Here is a 23,346-nt window from a genome sequence, read left to right on the forward strand (position 1 = left end):
AGACACAGAGCAGGGGATGTGGGAGAGGGAGAAGAAGGATTCCCATGGAGTGACACGGGGCTCAATCCCTAGGACCCCAGGATCATGATCTGAGCCGAAGACAGATGCTTGACGACTGAGTCACTCAGGCACCCTGAAATTCTAGTTTCTTTACTTAAAAAGTGTGTAACTATGGGGAAATTACTTAACCTTTTTGTGCCACTTTCCTCATTTGCAATATGAGGAAAACCTACTTCTTAGTATTATGAGGATTAAATGAGCTACTATTTACAAAGCAATTTGAATGCAACCAGGCATAAATTGAGAGCATTATGAAGCTAGCTCTTGTAATAATTTTAGGTATAAAAAAAGAGGTATAGGGGCGCCTGGGTGGCTCAGTCTGTTAAACATATATCTGCCTTCTGCTCAAGTCATGATCCCAGGGTCCTGGAATTAGGCTGTGTAGGGCTCCCTGCTCAGTGGGGATCCTGCTTCTCCCTCTCTCTCTGCCTCTCCCCCTGCTTGTGCTCTCTCTCTCTCTTGCTATCTTTCTGTCAAATGAATAAATAAATTCTTAAAAAAAGAAGAGGTATAAGACAGTTTATACAATACGATCTTAGATATAGAAAACCTATAGATGTAATGAAAAGAGACCAAGAGGAAATTCATCAAAATGATAAATCATAATCTCTGAATAGTCATTTCTCTGAATTAGTTTGAGTTTTTTATACTTTTCTATTTTTTTTACATTTTACATAATTATCTGTTTAATAGAAAAAGTTATTAATTTTCCAAAGTGAGAAAATGGATTTTTAATTTTAATTTTAATTTTTTTAAGATTTTATTTATGTATTTGACAGATAGAGATCACGAGTAGGCAGAGAAGTAGGCAGAGAGAGAGGAGGAAGCAGGCTCCCTGCTGAGCAGAGAGATTAATGTGGGGCTCAATCCCAGAACCCTGGGATCATGACCTGAGCCAAAGGCAGAGGCTTTAACCCACTGAGCCACCCAGACACCCCAAGAAAATGGATTTAAAAGTGCTTTATCACCTGTAAAGTGCTATATCCATGTGAAGGTAACGTACTTTTTGATTAGCACTAACCCTCTAAAGTGATGTTCTTATTCTTATTCCCATTTTACAGTAGAGGAAAATGAGGCTTAGAAAGGTGGTGTGCTTCCCCAAGGATCACAGCAGGAGTGTAGACAAGGAAGTTTGAGACTTGACAGGCAATGGGCGGGTGGACACTCTCTCCAGGAGAGAAGGATGACAGAGAAAGAGGAATGGAAATCACTTCTGAAGAAACAAGCTGGAAAATAAAGTATCTCAGGCTATATGGCATGGAATCAGATAGACCCTGGTAAACTTTCAGTGGGATGTTCTGGCTAGGTTCATTCTGGAGCAGGAACCTTTTGTTCCAAAGGTGCAGAAATGCACATTTCAACAATGTATCATTTTTACCTACTAAATTAGCAAACAAAACAAAACAAAACAAAACAAAACTACAACAAAAACAAGGATAATATAAATGCTGGAAAACATGCAGTAAAATAAACTCAGATACCACAGGTGATTTTTAGAAAATATGGCAATAAAATCAGAAGGAGCCTTAAAAATGCTTATGTCCAGGGGCGCCTGGTTGGCTCAGTTGGTTAAGCATTTGCTTTCAGCTCAGGTCATCATCCTGGGGTCCTGCTCAGTGGGGAGCCTGCTTCTCCCTCTCCCTCTGCTGCTGTCCCTACCTGTGTGCACTCTCTCTCTTTCAAATGAATAAAGAGAATCTTTTTTTATTTTTATTTTTTTTAAAGATTTTATTTATTTATTTGACAGAGAGACATCACAAGTAGGCAGAGAGGCAGGCAGAGAGAGAGGAAGGGAAGCAGGCTCCCTGCTGAGCAGAGAGCCCGACGCGGGACTCGATCCCAGGACCCTGAGATCATGACCTGAGCCGAAGGCAGCGGCTTAACCCACTGAGCCACCCAGGCGCCCCTAAAGAGAATCTTTTTTTTAAAAAAAGCTCATATCCTTTGATCCAGTTAGTCCAAATTCTAGGATTTTTCCCCCAAGGGGGTGATCCAAAATATATAGGGAACTCCATGTGAATGAACAACTCATCATAGTTCTAATAGTGAGAAAACGGAAAAACCTGTGTGATACATCCACTCCATGAGAACTTCAAAAAAAAAACTATCCAGGGCGCCTGAGTGGCTCAGTAGGTTAAGTGACTGCCTTCAGCTCAGGTCATGATCCTGGAGTCCTGGGATCGAGTCCTACATCAGGCTCCCTGATGAGCAGGGAGTCTGCTTCTCCCTCTGACCTTCTCCCCTCTCATGCTCTCTCTCTCTCTCAAGTAAATAAATAAAATCTTTTAAAAAATAAAAAAAATTATCCTTGTACATATTCTCTTATCTTGCTGGGGTATAGGTTACATAGATGTATGTATGTGTCAAAATTAATCTGTATAATACTTAAGTTCTGTGTATATCACTGCTTACCAATTGCATACCTTTTTTTTTTTTTTAAAAGATTTTATTTATTTGTCAGAGAGATAGAGAGAACACAAGCAAGGGGAGAGCAGGGAGAAGCAGTCTTCCCACTTAGCAGGGAGCATGATACAGTACTCTATCCCAGGACCTGGGATCATGACCAGAGCCAAAGACAGACGCTTAACCTACCGGGCCACTCAGGTGTCCATAAGTTGTATACTCTTGAAGATGAACATGGTGGGAGGGGACTTCCCCTACCAGATATCAAGGTTTACTATAAAGCTTTAGGGGGTCCTGGTTAGCTTGGTTGGTAGAGCATGTCAGTCTTGAGCTCAGGGTCATTAGTTCAAGCCCCACACTGGGCATTAAGCCTAACTTAAAGAAAAAAAAAGATCTATTATAAAACTTTGGTCATTTCAACAGGGTAGAGTTGGAATAGATCAATGCATCAAAACAGAGAATGCAGAAGCCATGTATTTATGGACACTTAATCTGTGACAGCTGGCACTGTTGGCTCCTGGGGTTAGGGAGGCACTAAGTGGCACTGAGAGAACTGCTTACCCATATGGGGAGAAAAATGAAACAGAATTCCTACCTCATACCAACTGCATACATATTTGAATCATAAAACTGTGGGAAGACAATACAGGAGAAATTCTTTACGACCTGTAAACTTTCTAAAGATCTGTAGACTTTCTAAAACAAGACAAAAACTTCCTATGGGAAAAGATAAATTTGACTACATTAAAATGAAGAATTTCTATTTATCAAAAAACAGAGAGAGGTTGGGAAGACTAAAAACCGGGAAAGACATCTGCAACCCGTACAATTGGTATGTATCCAGAATATGCAAAGAATTCCTATTAACTGAAAGGAAAAACAAACCACCTATTGTTAAATGGGCAAGACAACTTTTACAGAGAAAGGATCGCAGATAGAATTCATACAATAAATAGCATACAAGTAGGTGCTCAACCTCATTAGTAGTTACAGAAATCCAAATTAAAACCACACAGAAGATCATGTCATACCTGCAGGTTGACAAAAATAAAAATTGATACCAGGATGTACTGGTAAGGGGACAGAACAATAACTTTTATCCAAAGTTGGTGGGGTTATAGACTGATGCAACCACTTTGGGAAACAGTTTCATATTATCCAGCTAAGTTGGACATGAACATGCCTGCAGAATGTTAGAGCATTATTATCTGTAGTAGAGAAAACTGGAACAACTCAGTGCCCATCAACAATTTCATGAATTAGTAAATTGTGATATATTCACACAATGGATTATATGGGAAATAAATGAACCATAGCTACACCATTTACACGACTGACTCAAAAACAATGTTGAGAGAAAAGCAAGTTGCAGAAGAATATGTACAGTATGATTTCATTTTTACAAAGGCAAAAAAATGGCCAAACTAAACAATGTTGTGTTTAGGGATAGTCACATAGGTAATAAAACCCATTAAGAAAAGCAAAGGAGAAAGAAAGAAAGAAGAAAAGAAAAGAAAAATGATTAAGACAAAATTCACTGTAGCGATAACTTCCAGGTGGGGAGAAGGGAAGCAGGTGGCTTCTGGCATATGGCAGTGTTTCAATCCACAGACACATGGATCAACCTGACAGAATGGTCCTAACAGCCATGAGTATGGGTGAAATGGCACAGGAAGGAACATCAATCCTTAAAGGCACTAGAGAAAGAAGAAGTTTCCAAGGACAGAGAAGGAACTGAGTGGACAGGAATAAATACTGGGAGGAGAGACAGGAAGGAGGAAGGCAAAGGCATATTGTGTGCTGGAGTGGGATGGAAATGCAGGCTGAGGCACATTTGTTGGATTCAGCCAGGTTTCCTGATGACCTTCCTTGGCTGTAGAAATTTCAGCCAAGACCTGGGGGTAGAGGCCACACAGCTGAGAACTGAGTGGGAGCTAAGAAGTGCAGATCGGGGAAAGGCATAACACTGAAAATGTTTGAGAAGGGGAGGAAGAAAATGGATAGCAGCTGGGGGCGGGGTCGGGTGGGGGCCAGGGTTCCTTGAGAGAGGTTAAAAGGTGTTCAGGTGGCCAGTTAAAAACACAAGAAGAGGGGCGCCTGGGTGGCTCAGTGGGTTAAGCTGCTGCCTTCGGCTCGGGTCATGATCTCAGGATCCTGGGATCGAGTCCCGCATCGGGCTCTCTGCTCAGCGGGGAGCCTGCTTCCTCCTCTCTCTATCTGCCTGCCTCTCTGCCTACTTGTGATCTCTCTCTGTCAAATAAATAAATAAAATCTTTAAAAAACAAAACAGAAAAAACCCCACAAGAAGATACATTTTCACATCCATAACGTCAACAGAAATTTGTTAGACTGACAAGAGGTCACAGAGATATGGAAAAACAGGCCATCTCAGATACCGCTGGTGTGTGTGTGTGGGGGGGGCAGGTAAAATGGTAAATCTACCTCGGAAACTAAATTGGCAATGTCAGCCCAGAAACTCCACGCCTGCGTACATTTCTGCCTCAGAGACACCCGCACACGTGCACTAAGAGACAAGGACAGAAATGTCCATTGCTCCACGTATACAGCAGCGATAGACTGTGTATTATCTGCACATCAGCATGGAACAGATAAATTAATCATGGAACGTACGCCTGAAATGGTATCTAGCAGCAAAAGCAAAAATAAGCACATTTTAAGCTATATGCGTGACTCGTACAAATATCATAGTGACAGAAAAAAGCAAGTTGCAGAAGGCTACGTACAGTATGGTACCATTTACATAATGGTCTTAGATACAGAAGGAATTTAATGAAACGTTTAACGATGTACACAAATGCAGTAAAAGTAGTAAAATGCGCGCAAATTTACCTAAATTCAGGACCGTGGTTACCTGGAGGGGAGGGTGGAATTATCTGGGTTGTGCTAGGTACCTGACATATTGCAACTTTACGTATAACCCGTTTGGTAGGTACATTCGGTCCATTTTATTAATGAGCAAATTGCGGCTGAGCGAGGTGAGCTGGTTAGAATAGCAGTTTCACTAGGTTTTGACTGTGGATTTCGTGGCTGAACGAATGAAAGTAAGGAAGCCTCAGGTTTGCCCTCAAGACTCTCCCGGCGCTCTCTTCCAGACGCACCACGAACAAAATCCGGGGTTTTTTCTCAGCTGGATTCGAAGTCGGTTCCGGCCCCTGCCCCCTCCCTCCGCGGCTTTGGGCCCCGCCCCGGACCGCTCAGCAGTAGCGGGACTCATGAATATGCAAGATAGAGCAAGATATTTAAAGGCGCCGGCGCCTATCGCAGATCCCTGCCCAGCGCCGCCCTTCTTGCGCTAGCCCGTAGTCCCAGGGCTGGTTCCCTTCGCGTGTGTCCATCACTCTGCGGAAATTGCCAGCATGTCGGACAAACTGCCGTACAAAGTCGGTGAGTTCCAGGAGCGCAGCTAGCCGCGTAGGCTCCACATCCACTGGTGGCCTGTTGGGGAGGCGGCCGCGGGGCCCTCGCGGGGCGCTCATGGTCCTCTTGAATCTTTGGCTCGGCGCGATCTTGGCTGCGCGAGGCCTCCTGGGGGTTGGAGTTCTCAAGTCAAAGCGAGCAGTTCGTTGGAGGCGGCCGTGGACTACAAGTTCCGGCGTACCGCGCAAGGCCCATTGCCCCGGCGCGGGCTGCGGAGCCGCCAACTGGCGGCGTGTTGCGCCCGGAGGGGGCTGGGGCAGGCGGAGAGCGTGCACCTGGCTGCGGCCTGGGAGTGTTGGCACCTGCAGGGACCTATTCCAGGAGGCCAAGATCCTGTCGTCTGGACCTGGATCCCCCTTGGCCAGCAGGGTGGACCCGGACAAGTGCCTACCCCTGTCTGGGCCTCCTGTAGAGAAAGCGAGGGCGCTGGAGTCCCTAAAGGCGTGTGCGGGGGAGAGGCCTGGACAGCTAGCCAGAGGCCGGCACTAGTCCACTCACAGGGGACTTTGGGCTCGTTACTCAACCTCTGGGGTCACTCTCCTGGTCAACAGGGACAGTCGTGCAGCGAATCTCGAAGAAAGCTTGGAGTGCTTAGAAAAATCCTTGCTGTTCTGTGTATTACAGTTGATAAACTGCCAGTGTATTTTGGGCGTTTACTATGGGATGGGCACCACCTTTGACCTTTATTCTACATTAATTCATTTTATGTCACGGTTTTTTAGGGAAGGGACTATTACTTTCTCATTTGTTGTTGAGTATGCGTAGTCACAGGAATAAAGGTAGCTTGCTCAAGATCTTACAGCTGGTTGGTGTTGGAGCAGGATATGAATGTAGGCCTTGAAGGCCTCTAAGCACACCCCTTTCACCACTCTGTAATTGAACACACTTGGAGCAAACTAATGAACTCTCAGCACAAACCTGTTCAGGCTTCTAGCAGTTTTTAAAGTAAATTCAAGGGCGCCTGGGTGGCTCAGTGGGTTAAGCCGCTGCCTTCGGCTCAGGTCATGGTCTCGGGGTCCTGGGATCGAGTCCCGCATCAGGCTGTCTGCTCAGCAGGGAGCCTGCTTCCTCCTCTCTCTCTCTGTCTGCCTCTCTGCCTACTTGTGATCTCTGTCAAATAAATAAAATCTTAAAAAAATAAAGTAAATTCAAGACACCATTAAACCTGGAGAAAGTCATCAGTATTTATGGGGCACTTGCAGTGTATTTGGTGATTTGCTTGTGTTTACAAAATAATCTTTGAAAGTAGACTTTGTCCCGTTATACAGAGGAAGAAACTAAGGCACTAGTAGGAAGTACTTGTAAAGATTCTGTGGAAATAGGATGCCTGGGTGGCTTAGTGGGTTAGGTCTTAGTGGGTTAGTTGGGCTCAGGTCATAATCTCAGGGTCCTGGGACAGAGCCCGGAGTTGGGCTCCCTGCTCAGTGGGGATTGTGCTTTTCCCTTGCCCTCTGCTCCTCCCCTCTGCTTATGCTCTCTTACATAAAATCTTTGGGGGGGGGGAAAAAAAGAAGATAGTGTAGAAATGGTGGCTTATCAAATAGCCAGTTGTCCCCATGAAACTGAAGCCCAGACAGGTTAAATAAAGATCTCATTGGTGCCTGAGCTAGAATGGGGTCATGTCATACTGTGGAGAGATCAGCCGACCAGGGTTGAGGGCCTTTTTGGAATGTTGCTGATGGGCTGGAAGAGGGTGAGACAGTGAAAGGGGGAAAGAGGAATCAAGAAATCTTAAAGATTTTGGCTGGAGTGGCTGGTCAAATGGTGGTTTCATTTCCCTAAAATGGGAAGATTGGGGAAGTAAAAGTTTGAGAGGGAGGAGAAGTCCCAAGGGCTCAATTGTGACACATAATAGATCTAACTGGGTATCCAAGTAGATGCTGAGTAGATAAGTTGGATTATATGAGTCCTAAGTTCAGGGGAGAAGTTTGGGCTGGAAATGACATAGGAATTGTTGCCGTAGGGAAGGTATTTAAAGGCTGTAATGGGATGAGCTCACCTGGTAAGAGAGAAGGAGATGATGGAGCCCTGAAGGCTTCCAAACATTAGAGTCAGTTATAGGAAGAGGAGCCAGGAGGGTAGGAAGAAAACCATGGGACGACAGACATAGAAGCCAAGAAAAGAAAGGGTTTCAGAAGGACATAATTAGTGGGAGCAGTGCTTCAGGGAGAAACATGAACATAGATAATTGACCATTAGATGTAGGATCAGACCAGTCTTGGGGACCTTGAGAACAAGTTCAGTGGAGTAGTAATGTGGCACAAGAAGGTGAGAGGACAGGGTATCAAGCCCCACCCCGCAGAAACTGTTCTCTTTTATAATAAGAATGCTTGGTCGACAGCTACGGAGGAGGAGGACTAGTGGATTGCATAAAGGCAATATGGCATAGTTCTGATTTCTTCTCAATGAGTTGTGAAGTGAGGTTATTAATTCATGAGGAGAGGTGCTAGAGGCTTGGACAGAGTAGGAAAAGAGTAAAAAAATTTTTTTTTTTTTTTAAGAGATTGAGAGTGTGCGTGCAAGAGAGTACAGCCACTCAGGCGCCCTGGGAGGGAGAGCCTTAAGCAGGCTCCATGCTCAGCACGAGAAGGCTCCCTCTCACAACCCTGAGATCATGACCTGAGCCAAAATCAAGAGTTGGACACTTAACCAACTGAGCCACCCAGGTGCCCCAGCCTAAGGAGAGTAAATTTATTAAGAAAATCCTACGATTGGGGCGCCTGGGTGGCTCAATGGGTTAAGCCTCTGCCTTCGGCTCAGGTCATGGTCTCAGGGTCCTGGGATTGAGCCCCGCAATGGGCTCACTGCTCAGCAGGGAGTCTGCTTCCCCCCCTCTCTCTGCCTGCCTCTCTGCCTACTTTTGATCTCTATCCATCAAATTAATAAGATGTTAAAAAAAAGAAAATCCTATGATTGCTGAATGTGCTGTGAGATTTATGGTCTTAGTATGGTTGTGATTTTCCTCCTGCTGGGCTCACTGGCTTGGGTGCAGTGGAGGGTTAGGTGAGGGAGTTTTGCCAAGGAGTTCTCAGAGGGAACAGGGGGAATCTTCCACTGTGGAAGCAATTGAGAATAGAAGGTGGTGTGGTGGGGGACTGTGGAAATCGGTAGGATTAATGCATTCGAGGTTCTGACCTGATCAGCTTTGCCCTTGTTGGGAGTTTGGGCTCCAGAGGGAGAGGATTGGAAAGATGGGACATGGCCAGAGCTGGTTTTGAAATCAAGATTTCCAAAGGAGGGTCAGAATTGGTGATGGCCTGCCAAGGTGAATGGGTGGGTGTGTGTGTTGAGGCACTGGGGGAGTAGTTCCTTCCCATGGGGGAGGAATATTTCTTCTCTGAAATTGTTTAGATGTACAGCAGGAAGCGGACTTAGTTTTATTGTTACTATTCTCTGCAGTTCTTTCCCTCCCACCAACTACCTTTTTGGGTGATTGGCAGGACATAAATTTCCCTAAGGATAAAAATCGCCAGGAGTCTCAGCCCTCAGCCTAGAACTATGGAATCTTTTTTTTCCAGGGGAGATTTACAAGGATGCCTGATGACTCTTATCAGGGAAGTTTGTAACTACTGACCTAGGGAATGAGCTGGTATGGCCTGGGAGATAGAAAGGGTGAAATTGTTAGAAGAATATTGAGATGGTGAGAGAGGTCATAATAGTATCCTTCTTTCCTGTCTGAGAATTTGGACACATTTGAGACATTTGGGGTGGCAGAGAGGAGCCAAAATAGCACTCTCATTACTGATGACATCAAAGCCAGAGGGTGTAGATCAGTGTTGAAATCCGATGATCCTGCTAGCAAACTGTGAAATTCAGGTACCGTGCAGGTACAGGCAAGGGGAGCTTAGGTAGGTCTCCATGTGAAAGAACTTGCTCCCCGCAGGCTGGCTGGCTACTGCTTGCTTGCAAAAGGGAGAGCTTAACTGCGCATGCCCTTCATTCTTCCCAAGTTTACCAATCAGACGCGTCACTCTGGCTTCCCCAAGGGCAGAGAGAGGCCAAGAGTATTAGTTACACAGGTGAGTTTACTCCCAGTGGAAAGAAACATCGGTAGTGGGGAAGCAGCATTTTCATATGGTCAAGGAGATCAAGCAACTGTGTTGTAGTGACTTCTTGATTACCTGTGTTCTCCCACAGGGCTGTAAGCTGCGGGTAGGCAGGGACCACGTCTGTCTGTCTTTGACTGCCCAGTTTCCGTAAATCCTTGTTGCGTTAGTGAGAGTGCAGTGACCAGATTGCTTACTTGAGTGTTTTGTGTCCACAAGTGGATGAGCAAGAATGGTGGTGTTTTGTGGTTGGTGGGAGGAGGCGGCTCACGGAACTCCTATCCATCTTGGTCCTACAGCCGACATCAGCCTGGCCTCCTGGGGACGCAAGGCCCTGGACATCGCGGAGAATGAGATGCCGGGCCTGATGCGCATGAGGGAGATGTACTCGGCCTCTAAGCCACTGAAGGGCGCCCGCATCGCTGGCTGCCTACACATGACTGTGGAGACAGCTGTCCTCATCGAGACCCTCGTGGCCCTGGGTGCAGAGGTGAGGCCCTCAGCATTTCCTGTGGGGGGTGGGGACGTCCAATGTGGTGCCCCTGGGGCCCAGTAGGGGCTTCAGGCTTGTCACAGTGCCATCACCCTTTGTGGTGACTATTCTTACACACGTTTTTGCCCTGACTGCAAAGATAGTTTGAGTTCCTTCAGTTCACGTCCTGCTGACTGAGGAGCTCTGGGTAGGAAAAAACTCAAGGCTGATGTCCCACTGAGTCATCTAAGGACTGTCTCTCATGGGCCCTCCCAGGGTCCTGTGCCCGCCATGGACCAGTCATGGTGCCAGGAGGATGGGTTTGCTCTCGTTGTTTCAACCTGGGTTATAAGTACCAACGGCTGGCGGCTCTTCCAACCTCTCTGGGAGTTTTGGAGTAAGATGGTTTCCCGAGACGCGGCAGGGACAAGCAGCCAAAACCAACTAACCAAGTCTACCGACCCTCAGTCCTTGGACCTCTTACCGCTCTTCAACGTTCACACTCAGTGGTCTGATTTCCTGGCTTTAAGTACTGTGTGTATGACTCCAAAATACATGTATTAGCCTGGACCTCTCCCCGCAACTCCAGACTATGTATCCGCTGTGTCAGTCATCTCCACTTAGAGATCTAGTAGACATCTCAACCTCATCATGTCCAAACTCATGATTTCCTGTTCCCCTCCTCCTCCTGCAGTCTTCCTCATGTAAGTAAATGGAAACACCCGCCTTCCAGGTTCTCTCCGTCCAAGGACCTGGACTCCTTTTTCTCTCCCCCGCCAGCAACTAACCCCACAGCAAATTCTGTCATCTCGGCCTTCAGAATAGACCCGTCGTCACCTCCGCTGCTACCATGGCATTTCTCGTCTGAACTCTTACAGCAGCTTCCTCACTTACCTCCTTGCTTCCTTATGGAGCCCTTTGCCCTCCCATAGCTCCAGGTGATGTTTTAAAGCCTAAATCGGGTTTTGTTAATGCTCTGGCTCCCATCCACTCACCAGATGTCCCCAGCCTATGGATGAAGAGCCCGCTGGGCCTCGTCCCCCTTGATCCAGGGCTTTACTCAATCTCTGTCTGTGCATGAGCCGTCTGACCAGCAGCCCTGTTCGTTGGCTGTTCTAGGTGCAGTGGTCCAGCTGCAACATCTTCTCGACCCAGGACCACGCAGCTGCTGCCATCGCCAAGGCTGGCATTCCAGGTGAGTCCTGTTTGCTGCTGAGGGATGGGGGAATGCATAATGGGGCTCTGCTTCTCCCTTTTTTGCCTCACTGACTCGCACTGCAACAGGTTATCCCGTGGCAGGGGAGAGGGGTTCCGGTCACAGAATTCTAGCCTAGTGATTCTTAAGGAAAGAGTTGTTTTGTGCCACTGTCATCTAAAATCCTCTGGGATGCACTTCCTGGCCCATCCCAAATCACATAACCAGGGAGGGTGGGATCCTATGATTGGGAACCACATGATGCTGAGGAGAGGAAGTTCCTTAAAGGAAGATGTACGTCTATTTCCAAAAGAATCAGGGGAGATCCTGGGTGGAAAAATAGCCCCAGAGGTCCATTGCCTAGAGTCTGATGGTCTAGGAGGCTGAGGAAAGACTTCATCACAAGCTGCTAGAGAAACAGGTACACATCTGCTGGGACTTTGGGAGGGAAGTGGTTAGCTCTGATGGTGATTCAATAGGACATTCACAATTCCCTCTAACCAGCCATAGGTGGAGGGAATGGGTTGGGGAGGACCCTTCCAGAGCGTGGACTGGCAGGTCCCCCAATGCTCTGCCTTATTTGGCTCCGTGACCCTTTTCTGGGAGAGGCCTTGTTTTCAAGACCATTGTCTGCTGTCGTTCGATGGAGAGGGCAGCTGGGCCTGCTTGGCCAGTTTCATTTGCTCAAGATTCACAGGAGCCCAACATCCGTGTCCCACTCTGGGCCGGCAGTTAGGAGGAGGCCTGGATTCTGGTGCCTGTTCTGGAATGCCCATGCTGTGACCTGGGCGCCTCTTAGCCCCTCTCTGGGCATCAAAAATGAAAGATGGTAATGCCTGCCTCAGAGTGTTACAGCGAGGAAAAATGAGAGGGGGCATGAGGCAGTCAAAATAATGTCCACGCACAGAGAAAGTGCTCCATGCACAGTAGCTGCTATTAATTTTTTGGCCAGACTTAGCCCAGGACAACCCACCACAGAGACTGCTGGGCCCTCAAGTCCTTTCAGTGCAGAATGGATCTTGGATCTTGGCTTGTGGGTCCACCTGAGTATGGCTCAGTGATCCTGTAACACTTTGCAGCATTAGGCATTGTGGGTGACCGAGCCCCGGTCACTCATTGCTGTCCCCATCCTTGGGGTCCAGACAGAAGGGGGTAGGGAAGGAAATAATTATTTCCAGATACCTATATCTGGAGGGGCCGTACTTGGCCTCCATCTCACTTAATCAGTACTGTTAGAGGTGAAGAAACGGAGGCTGTCAGAGTTGAAGTGCTTTGTTCAGAGTCCCCCAGCTGGTGAATGGAGAGCCAGGATTTGCCCTCAGATCGAACTGGTTCCAAGTTCTGTTCTTTTCACCGCCTGAGTCCTCAGAGGGGCTGGAGGTGGCTGGGGATGGAAACTCGGTAGGAGATCGCATGGGCTGTGCTCCGGTGGCTGCCTGTAGCGGGCCTCAGTGGGGAGGGCGAGTCCCGATATACTGTGCCACCTGACCCCCAGTGTACGCCTGGAAGGGTGAGACAGACGAGGAGTACCTGTGGTGTATTGAGCAGACACTGTACTTCAAGGACGGGCCCCTCAACATGATTCTGGATGACGGCGGTGACCTCACCAACCTCATTCACACCAAGTACCCACAGCTCCTGTCAGGTAAGTGGGGTAGGTGGGTGGGCAGGGTATTGGTAGGCCAGATGGGGCCTGCTTGCCCGTGTGAAGGCAGCAGCCCTGGCAGAGCTCCACTGCCTAGAGCAGCAGATTCTGTGGAAGATGGGAAGATGGCAGGCTCCTGCAGACATGCTGGGGCCTGGCCTCCTGATTTCTGATGGTGTGGGGCTGAGGTGATGGGGGGAGGTCTGGCTAAGGTCTGGTTTGAGGGCTGGGAACAGTGGGAAGGAGTCAGCTTTGTTAAATGAGGGTGGGAAGGAATGTAGAGGGGTTAGGCAGTACAAAGGCCCTGAGGCCGGAAAGGATGGACTATTCAGGAAACTGAAGGGAAGCCAGTGTGGCATTCCTTTACTGAGGAGAATTGCAGGGTGTGGATGGAGCTTTAATGAAGGGCGGATGTGCGAGCACTTAACAGGCCAAGAGAAAAGAGTTTGGCTTGATCCTGAGAGGAAAGAGAAGTAATTGGGTGGTATTAAAAAGATTTCTCTGAAAATATAAAATGGCTGCTGGGCTCTGTGTAGAAGATGGGTTGTGGCTGGGAGACCAGGCGAGAGATGATGGGGGCAGGGGCTAGGGCAGTGGCAGTTCGAATGGAGAGCTTGGGGATTGTGGGGAGACGGGATCCTTAGGGCTGGTGATGGTGGTGACTCCCCTTGCATGCTGGGCTAGAGGATCGGGTGACTGGTATCAGTCACAGAGACGGGAACCCAGGAAGAAAAGCAGCGTTGGAGGCTGAGATGAGGGATTTGGGTGAGTTGAGGTGTGGGCTCTTTGAGGCTCTTGGGGTCTCATCCCAGAGGCACCACCATTAACTATCCTTTGGTCAGCCCGTTCCTGGCCTTAGTCTCATGCCCTCCTCTCTTGTCCAGGCATCCGAGGCATTTCTGAAGAGACCACAACGGGGGTCCACAACCTATACAAGATGATGGCCAACGGGAAGCTGAAGGTGCCTGCCATCAACGTCAATGACTCAGTCACCAAGGTGAGTCTGTGGGGCAGTGTCGTGTTCAGCCGTTCATTCCCAGTGCAGCTCAGGAGCAGGCCTCTGAAGAAAGGCCCCTGGGAAGGCTGTAGGCTAAGGACTTGAAGCCCTCATTTGACAGGGGGAAAGGAGTTATAATGACTGAGGGTAATAAGTACATTAAAGAGGGAAGAATTATACAATGAGTTATACAGCCAGAGCTTTAAAGTGAAGCAAATTCTAGGCAATCTCTCTTAGCAGTTGATCCTCAGGAAGCCTTCTAGACTGGCATAGAAGGGCTAGGGAGAATGTCTTAGGCTGATCAGAGCGAGGGGCATAGGAGCACATTAGCTGGTGGGGAGAAGTCACAGGAAGGAATCCGCCCAAGCCCCACTAGGCCAAGATGCTGAGTGTAGGTCCGAGGCCCCAGGGCCTTGCCTGCCCCCGTCACCCCTTTGCCCCCTCTTCTTTCAGAGCAAGTTTGACAACCTGTATGGCTGCCGGGAGTCTCTTATAGATGGCATCAAGCGGGCTACAGATGTGATGATTGCAGGCAAGGTGGCAGTGGTAGCAGGCTATGGCGATGTGGGCAAAGGTTGTGCCCAGGCCCTGAGGGGTTTTGGGGCCCGCGTCATCATCACGGAGATCGACCCCATCAATGCACTGCAGGCTGCCATGGAGGGTATGATAGGGCAAGGGTTGGCTGTCAGCCACTGGGGCCAGAGGGGCAGGGCCACCCTGGATGACCCGTGGACGCCATCTCTGCACAGGCTATGAGGTGACCACTATGGATGAGGCCTGTCAGGAGGGCAACATATTTGTCACCACCACAGGCTGTACTGACATCATTCTTGGCCGGTAGGTGCCAGGGTGGGGGTCGCAGGGAGCGAGGAAGGAGGCAGGCTCGGGGCTGCTCTTTGTCCCTGACAGCCTCCCATGGGTTGGGCACTCCCCAACAGGCACTTTGAGCAGATGAAAGATGACTCCATAGTGTGTAACATTGGACACTTCGACGTGGAGATCGATGTCAAGTGGCTGAACGAAAATGCTGTGGAGAAGGTGAACATCAAGCCCCAGGTGAGAAGCCTCAGCAGGGTGGGCGGATGAAGGCAGAGGGGGGATGTGTTTGTGGGCTGGTCACCAGGAAGAGTAGATGAGGAGGTCCTGGCAACCTGGGCAGTGGAACGGGGCAGGATGAGGGCCTAGTTTCAGGGCGACTTAAATCAGAATCTTAGAGTGACACCAAGACACCCCCCCCCTATTTTTTTTTAAAGCTCCCAAGATGATTCTGCTGTGCAGCTCACGTCGGGCACCCCTCCGACTTTGACTAAGCATGACAATCGAGAACATGGGATTTGTCCTCAAAATGTCCAGGCTCAAATTGCAGCAACTTAACCCTTTAAACTTCAGTTTCTCTATCTGTGAAATGAGGATAATAATAGTACTTAAATCATAGGGTGGTTACTGGAATCAAATGTAATAATTATATACAAATATATAATTAGTTTGTGTACGCTTTTAACCCAGGGCACATGGCAATACTAATGATAATAACATTAGTTAATACTTACTGAGTACTTAGGATCTGCCAAGCCATGTGTCAAAGGCTTTACACGTGTCAGCTAATTAATTTCTTACAGACCTATGAGCTCTGCAGCTCAGAGCTCCTTAAAAACTGTTGGCTCTTAACTACTTGTGAGTGCCTGGCCTTGTGCTGTGGGTTGTTCTAGGACAGTCCAGTCCTTCACAGACACTGCTGGAGGCAGGAAGGCCTGCTAGACAAGAGGGTAGGATGAGGCAGGGATGGACATTGGGAACAAATGTCCTGCCAACCCTCACTGCTGCTCTGCCCACTTACAGGTGGACCGCTACTGGCTGAAAAATGGGCGCCGTATCATCCTATTGGCTGAGGGTCGGCTGGTCAACCTAGGCTGTGCCACGGGCCATCCCAGCTTTGTGATGAGCAACTCCTTCACCAACCAAGTGCTGGCACAGATAGAGTTGTGGACACACCCAGACAAGTACTCTGTTGGGGTCCACTTCCTGCCCAAGAAGGTGGGTTTGCATTTCTGCCCTCTTAGGGGTCCTCCCAGAATCCTCCACAGGGCAGAAATCATTCTCTCCATTTATCAGAGGAGGAAACTGAGGCCCAAAAGCAGGGACTGACTCCCAGAGAGCGGCTGTTGCCGCTAGGGGTGCTGGCCTTCCCCTAGAGTGAGTGATCCACAAGAGAGCAAAGGAGGAAGCTTCCAGTGCCTTTTAGGACCTAGTCTCCAAGTCCCACAACATCATTTCTGCTTTATTCTATTCATTGGAAGTGAGTCACTCAAAGAACGAGGAATTGGCTCTACCTCTTGAAGGAAAGGATATTATGAATTTATAGACAAAGAATTTAAGGATATATTGTAAAACAGTCAACAGCCGTTTTAACCTAAAAGGAAACCCTTGGTTATATAACAGAGAAGTCTAAGAGTCAGACAGTGGACCTAGGGATTCATCTTCCTCTGTGTCTTGGCTGTTCTCTTCTTTAGATTCACTTCACTTGTCAAATAGACTTGCCACTGACTGATGAGCTGAGACTAATACCCTCCCTGTTTAAGATTCCCTCCCCGGGGCACCCAGGTGGCTCAGTTGGTTGAGTGACTGCCTTCCACTTGGGTCATGATCCTGGAGTTCTGGGATCAAGTCCCGCATAGGGCTCCCGGCTCCATGGGAAGTCTACTTCTCCCTCTGACCTTTCCCTCTCTCGTGCTCTCTCTCACTGTCTCTCAAATAAATAGATAAAATCTTAAAAAAAAAAAAAAAATCTCTCCCTGTTTAGGAATTAAAGAATCCCTGTCTCTGTCATAGAAAATATGTTCTGTCCGTAGATAAATTCCAGAGCAGCATTTGGTAGTTGCTTGGGTTGGTGGAGGGTGAGGAAGGAGATGTAGTCGATGGTCTCACCAGGGCTACTTGGAGGAGGTAGGTTGCATGGTTCCCTCTTGAGGAAGGGGAGCTGGGCAGCTAAAAACAACACATCCAGTGAGGCTGGCTGTGAGGCTAGAATGAGGTAATATGTGTAACATGTATGACGGATACTTCAACAGAGTAGTTCTTGTCTCTGTTGGTAGCTGGTTGCAGGTAATGGGTCTCAGAGCAGGACACTGATTCTACATCTTCCTATGTTTCTCTCTAGCTGGATGAAGCAGTGGCTGAAGCCCACCTGACTAAGCTGAATGTGAAGCTGACCAAGCTGACTGAGAAGCAGGCCCAGTACTTGGGCTTGTCCCGTGATGGTCCCTTCAAGCCTGATCATTACCGCTACTGAGAACCAGGCCTACTGTTTGCCTTGTAGCTGCTGGCCTTGCTGGGGTCCCACCTCTCTTCCCCAAGAGCAAATGGCACCAACTTTGAGATAGGTTTGTTAATGCCCCCCATTAACTCCCCAGAGCTAGTCACTCCATCTTTGGCCTCTGGTGCATCCCTCATACTGTTCTAAGTGTGGCAGATGGAATTGAGAAGCCCCTTCTCAAGCCCTGGCCTTCCAAGTACATAGGAGATACCCACAGGGAACCATGAGCTCAGGGGTTTTGGAACTGCTCAGTCAGTCCTTACTTGGGTTGGAAGTCAGCAGTGGTGGTCACAAAGTGCATGCACTTTACCATCTAGTCCCTCACCTGGCCTGTGGACTTTACACATGTTCTTAGTTTACTGATTCACTGGTTCCTCAGCCCATGACACGAGAATGAACTGTATCAGAGAGCTGGGAGGAACTTTTGGGAGTTTGATGTCCTTGAGAACCTACCTTAGTGTTGCGGATTCTCTTGTTAAAGAGGTTTCACAGAAAAATGAGGTTAGTACTGTCAGTTTCTATTTTACACAGGTTAGAGTATACTGTTAAGGGAGAGCAAGAAAAAGAGAAGTGACACCCAGAGGTTGAGAGGGGCCAGAGAATCATAAAAGGAGGCATAGATCTGCCACCTCTTTGGAACACAACGGTTCCTGTCACAACCCTGGATCAAAAAGATTCATTTGGTTTATAATGTTTAATGTTTATAAGCAGCAGGAAGATGGGTAAATAAAAATTTTGGTGCCTAAAAGAATTCTGAGCCTTTACTATATAGATAATCCATAGCCAACAATAAATGCCATGGATAAGAAGTAATAGTTGCCTGCCGATGAAGACAAGGGTTTGTTTGCAGTGTGGGGTGGGGTGATAAAGCCTGCAAGCAAACCCTTGGACTTGGAAGAATGGGTAAAGTTTGAAGAGAGAATTTGATCTCTTGAGGTATGTGTCTTGTAAACTTGCATGTTTTTAAACCTAATCTATCATTTAATAGGTGGATTTAACCCATTTATATTTATTGTAATCTCTATTCAAATTTTTTCATCTACCTAATTTTTTTGTGTTTCATTTCATCTTTTCTCCCCCTTTATACTTGGGTTGATCCAGTGCTCCTTGGGGGGAGCTATTACTTTACTGAGCATCTACTGGATGCTAGGTGCTTCATTATTGATTTTCTTTATTCTCATAATAAGCTTAGTAATAATGTTACCCCAACTTCATAGTTGAGAGTGGAGACTCAGATTAAATGTCTTTCCTAAAGTCCCACAGTTTATAAGAGGCTACTTAAAGGAAATTGAGGTCCCTCCTATTTACTGAAATGGTAATATATTGAACTCTGTTCTGGTCCTGGAAGTCAGGAACCTACCTGGACAGGATAAGACTATTCTAAGGGTCATTCACTGGATGGAGGCCCTGATGGGGATATTGGGATGTTTGAGACCTGACTAGCCTGGGATCAAGCTAGAGGGAGAATACACTTAGAAAACAGCTTTGCCATCTCCTGGCATTTCTTTTTCTCTGCCCAGCTTTAGAGTTCAGTTCCTGGCAGTAGTAGGAGAAAGGCACAGGGAAGAGGTAATGCTTGAAATGGATTTTGAAAGAACTGGTGAATTTTAATGGGAGGAATTGAAGGAAAGGGCATTCCAGGCAGAACAGCTTAAGCAAGTGTGGGTTGAGGGGATGGGTTAGGATAGAGTTGTTCGGCTGTAGTTTAGGAGAAGCTATGAGATAAAGGGCTTGAAAGGTGGCCTGGGGGATAGGAAGGATAGACTTGGAACACTAAGACGAGACCTCTGGTTTTAATCCTTGAGCCATACAGACTCCTGAAATGTCCCTACTTGGCTGAACATTCCACAAATGTGGTTTGTTCATTTCTGTATTCTCTGCCTCCAGCTATGAGGTGGTATTATTCCCATGTTACTAATGAGGACAGGTTCAGAGAGGCCAAATGGCCTGACCCTAGATCATACAAACATTATTGCATATATGATAGGTCTCTACTGTGAATAATTTTATGAATTTTCGTACTTCAGTGGTTACCAGTAACAAATGACATAGGACCCACTTCTCATCTGATTGTGACACCAATGGTCAAACATCCATTACCATGCCCCCTGCTGTTTCTTGTAACCTAATTGTTTATCACGTATTGTGCTAAGAAAGTGCTTATTCCTCATGATAACCTCGTAGGGACTTGCATTCCTGTTCTACAGATCAGCAAACAGGCTCTGAGAGGAACCATGAGAGCGAACTGGCCTTTGTACTAGGTAGGATTCTGAGCCCCAATCCAAGCCTTATCCATACCCCAGGACTTCCCAACATTTGGATCAGTAACTCTGGAACTATAATACAGATCCCCCTAAAGGTAAGACTTCCACCAGAAAGTGCTACCCACAGCAACCCCCTCAGCAACTCTACCATGGTGGTCTTTGGGACAATGACTTCTCAGTGGAAAAGAGGGGCAGTCCCCTGTTCATCTGAGCCAGAGAGGTTAGACACTTAAGCTCATAAAGCAGTCATGCTGCTCCCTCCAAGAAGCCCTGTGTGTAAGCACATTCCCTTCCCTCAAGTCAGCCTCCTCCCAGACCTAGGAAATACCTTTCTAGAATTCCCTTCTGTGAGATCCCCGTGCCCCATCCCCGGACCTCCAGTCTCCCAGGAGTTCTGGGTTTTGTTATCCAGGCCTTTCCTTTTTTTTTTCCCTTTCATCTTTGGAAATGTCCTGCCAGTTCTTAGAATCTTTCATCTTAAAAAAACACCGCCTCCTACACTGTATATAATGCATCTTTCAAGCAACATCCTTATTAAGATATAAATGTACACTTACTTATAGGAATGAGAATGGCCTCAGGTAAACTCAGTGGAACTACACTGTGTATTAAAAAACAACCCTCTCGGGGCGCCTGGGTGGCTCAGTGGGTTAAGCTGCTGCCTTCGGCTCAGGTCATGATCTCAGGGTCCTGGGGTCGAGTCCCGAATCGGGCTCTTTGCTCGGCAGGGAGCCTGCATCCCTCTCTCTGCCTGCCTCTCCATCTGCTTGTGATTTCTCTCTGTCAAATAAATTAAAAAAAAAAAAAAAAATCTTTAAAAAAAACAACAACAACCCCCTCCTCTTACATCTGGTTTCAGCCTTATCTCTGATCTCAGTCACATGTGTAACATGTGCTGATCTGTCACATGTGTAACATTGACCTGGTATCCACAATGAAAGATGATGTGTCTCGTATGTCCCCCAGTCCCCACTCCTGATGTCTGGGCTCCATCATCAAAGCTTCATGGGGAAAAAAAGGAATTGGCTGAGGGTTCTGTAACACCTAACCCGGCCATGGCTGTCTCCGCCCCCACTTCCCCCTCTGCAGGAAAGGGAGAAAGGAGGTTAAGGCCTTTGGGGGCTGGGGTCTGAAAGGACAAGACATGGGTCTGCTGTTAACCCACCACGTGACTTGGGGCCCGGACAAGTATCTACCTCAGGTGGCTGTTTTGAGGGTCAAATGATGTAACATGTATGAAGAGTTTCATGTCAAATTTTAAGTGTGTCAGGGCGCCTGGGTGGCTCAGTGAGTTAAAGCCTCTGCCTTTGGCTCAGGTCATGATCCCAGGGTCCTGGGATCGAGCCCCGCATCAGGCTCTCTGCTCAGCAGGGAGCCTGCTTCCCTTCCTCTCTCTCTGCCTGCCTCTCTGCCTACTTGTGATCTCTGTCAAATAAATAAATAAAATCTTAAAAAAAATTTTTTTAAGTGTGTCAAGTACAGTGGGTGTGAGGGAGCAGTTTTGAGGGCAGAGAATTTAGAATACTTGGAAAATTAGACAATACTATAGAAAAATCATAGGCTCTTAGAACCAGAGGGTCTTGGAGCTTCTGTAAAGCCAAATCCAACATTTGTATGTGGAGAAGTGGAGGCTCAAAGAACTTAAGTGACACATAAAGTCATCCTGCAGATCCAGGTGTCCAGCTTGCCTCCAGATAGAGCTTTTCCCTGGATACCAGGCCCCTCTGCTCACATCCACGTGGTGGCAGGGCCCTGCTAGGCTAGAGGTGCTGGCATCCTTTTCAAGTCCTGTTGGGGATAAGTAATGAGCTTGGAGGGGTCGTGTGGGCCTGTTGATAACAGTGGGAACTAGAAGAGGCAGCAGGTAGGGGTCACCACCGCTTTGATAGGGGGTCCAACGTTTCAGGAAACCTCAGGAATCCAGACTCTTACACCTGAGACCTATTCAGGACTACCCCAGCGGAATGAGACTAGGAAACCTGCTTGAAGTGATAGAGGCAGCCAGGGGTGCTGATGTGATCCAGGCCTTGTCAGTCAGCTTCAGTTTGTTTCCTCATCTATCACCTCTCCAGACTGGCTCAAGGACAGGTACGTGGCTCAAGTAGGTCCAGACTCAAATGCAGGACTTTAGGACTTTTACGGGAAATCTGGTGTGTGCAATGTAGAACATTTCCCAACTGTGACCCCAGGACCCTGCTCTGGGCTGCCTAGACGCAGTGGGAGCTGCACTCCTTCCCAGATTCCTCCAGGACTACTGCTTTCTCTCCAGGCTGGAGGAGTTACGACTCACAAGGGGCCCAAAGGCCCCAAGTATTAGGCACTGGGCTTTTTCTGACAACTGCCATAAGTATAATTGGCACCTAAGTCCACTCTGCCCAGCACCCTAGTGGTCTGCCTGCACTCACACTTGTTCTCATACTTGTCCTGTTACCAGGGAGAGAAACAGGTGGGTAGGAACATACACACCTACAGTGTGTCCAACAATGCCTTGCTTAAGCATGTCTCTCCGCGGGTACCTGTGCCTGTTTTTTTTTTTTTTTAAGATTTTATTTATTTATTTGACAGACAGAGATCACAAGTAGGCAGAGAGGCAGGCAGAGAGAGGTGGAGGCAGGCTCCCTGCTGAGCAGAGAGCCTGATTCGAGGCTCAATCCCAGGACCCTGGGATCATGACCTGAGCTAAAGGCAGAGGCTTAACCAACTGAGCCACCCAGGCGCCCCTGTGCCTGCTTTCCTACTAACTGCTGGCTTATATGTAACTCCAGTAAAGCCTTTTCCCTAATCCTGTGGTTCTTAAACACAGTGTGCATCAGAACCATGTAGAGAGCTTATTGAAACAGATTGTTGGGCCTACCCCCAGAGCTTCAGATTCAGTGGGTCTGGTATTGGGCCCTATAATTTGCGTTTCTACGAAGTTCCCAAGTGATGCCTATGCTGTACAGCGATCATTGTAGTTTGCCTCTGTGCCTATTGCACAGCAGATGACAAGGGCAAAAGAGACCTATCTGTCCTGAAAATGAAGAAAAGGCACACTCTTCAGTGGGGCTGCTAGGCTTGGTAAGAATATAAACCCAGACCTGCTTCTTTGCCCCCACTAGGGGGAACCTACCTGAGGGGGACATCACCACAGAATTGGGGGACAGAGTGACACTTTCCGGAGGACCTGAATCTAGGCTTTATGCTAACTAGAAATACCTTCCGGACTTCTTAGGGAAGTGAACAACGACAAAGCTGTCCCTGGCAATTTCAAGAGTCCTGCTGAGGTGGAGGAGATAGAAATGACACCAGGTTGTAGGAAAATAACAGAGAAAATGGGAAAAGACCTTGGGGCTGAATCTGCTATAAAGTGTGGGCTCCAGGCAGATAGAATCTCATACCAGGCTTGCAGTGGCCTAGTGCTTAAGGTGGGCTGGAAGTGAATCAGCAGGGAGATGTAAGGTCTACGCACGATACTTAGCCCGTCTGAGCCCCAGTCCCCTCATTTATCATACCTACGTCAAGTAGTAAATGTGG

At 47.7% G+C, this 23,346-nt stretch overlaps 1 protein-coding gene across 1 annotated transcript; it reads left to right on the plus strand.

Annotated features, from left to right (window-relative positions):
* Positions 1-5,733: 5,733 nt before the first annotated feature.
* On the plus strand, positions 5,734-18,320 carry AHCY (adenosylhomocysteinase). Its single transcript, XM_044263209.1, has 10 exons — positions 5,734-5,868; positions 10,247-10,437; positions 11,539-11,614; positions 13,110-13,259; positions 14,144-14,256; positions 14,710-14,917; positions 15,006-15,093; positions 15,195-15,312; positions 16,096-16,290; positions 17,414-18,320. The coding sequence occupies exons 1-10, from the start codon at positions 5,841-5,843 to the stop codon at positions 17,543-17,545; spliced, it is 1,299 nt and encodes a 432-aa protein (XP_044119144.1). The 5' UTR covers positions 5,734-5,840; the 3' UTR covers positions 17,546-18,320.
* Positions 18,321-23,346: the final 5,026 nt, after the last annotated feature.

Source organism: Neovison vison, chromosome 8 (genome assembly GCF_020171115.1).
Source record: "Neovison vison isolate M4711 chromosome 8, ASM_NN_V1, whole genome shotgun sequence".
Taxonomy (NCBI): Eukaryota; Metazoa; Chordata; class Mammalia; order Carnivora; family Mustelidae; genus Neogale; species Neogale vison.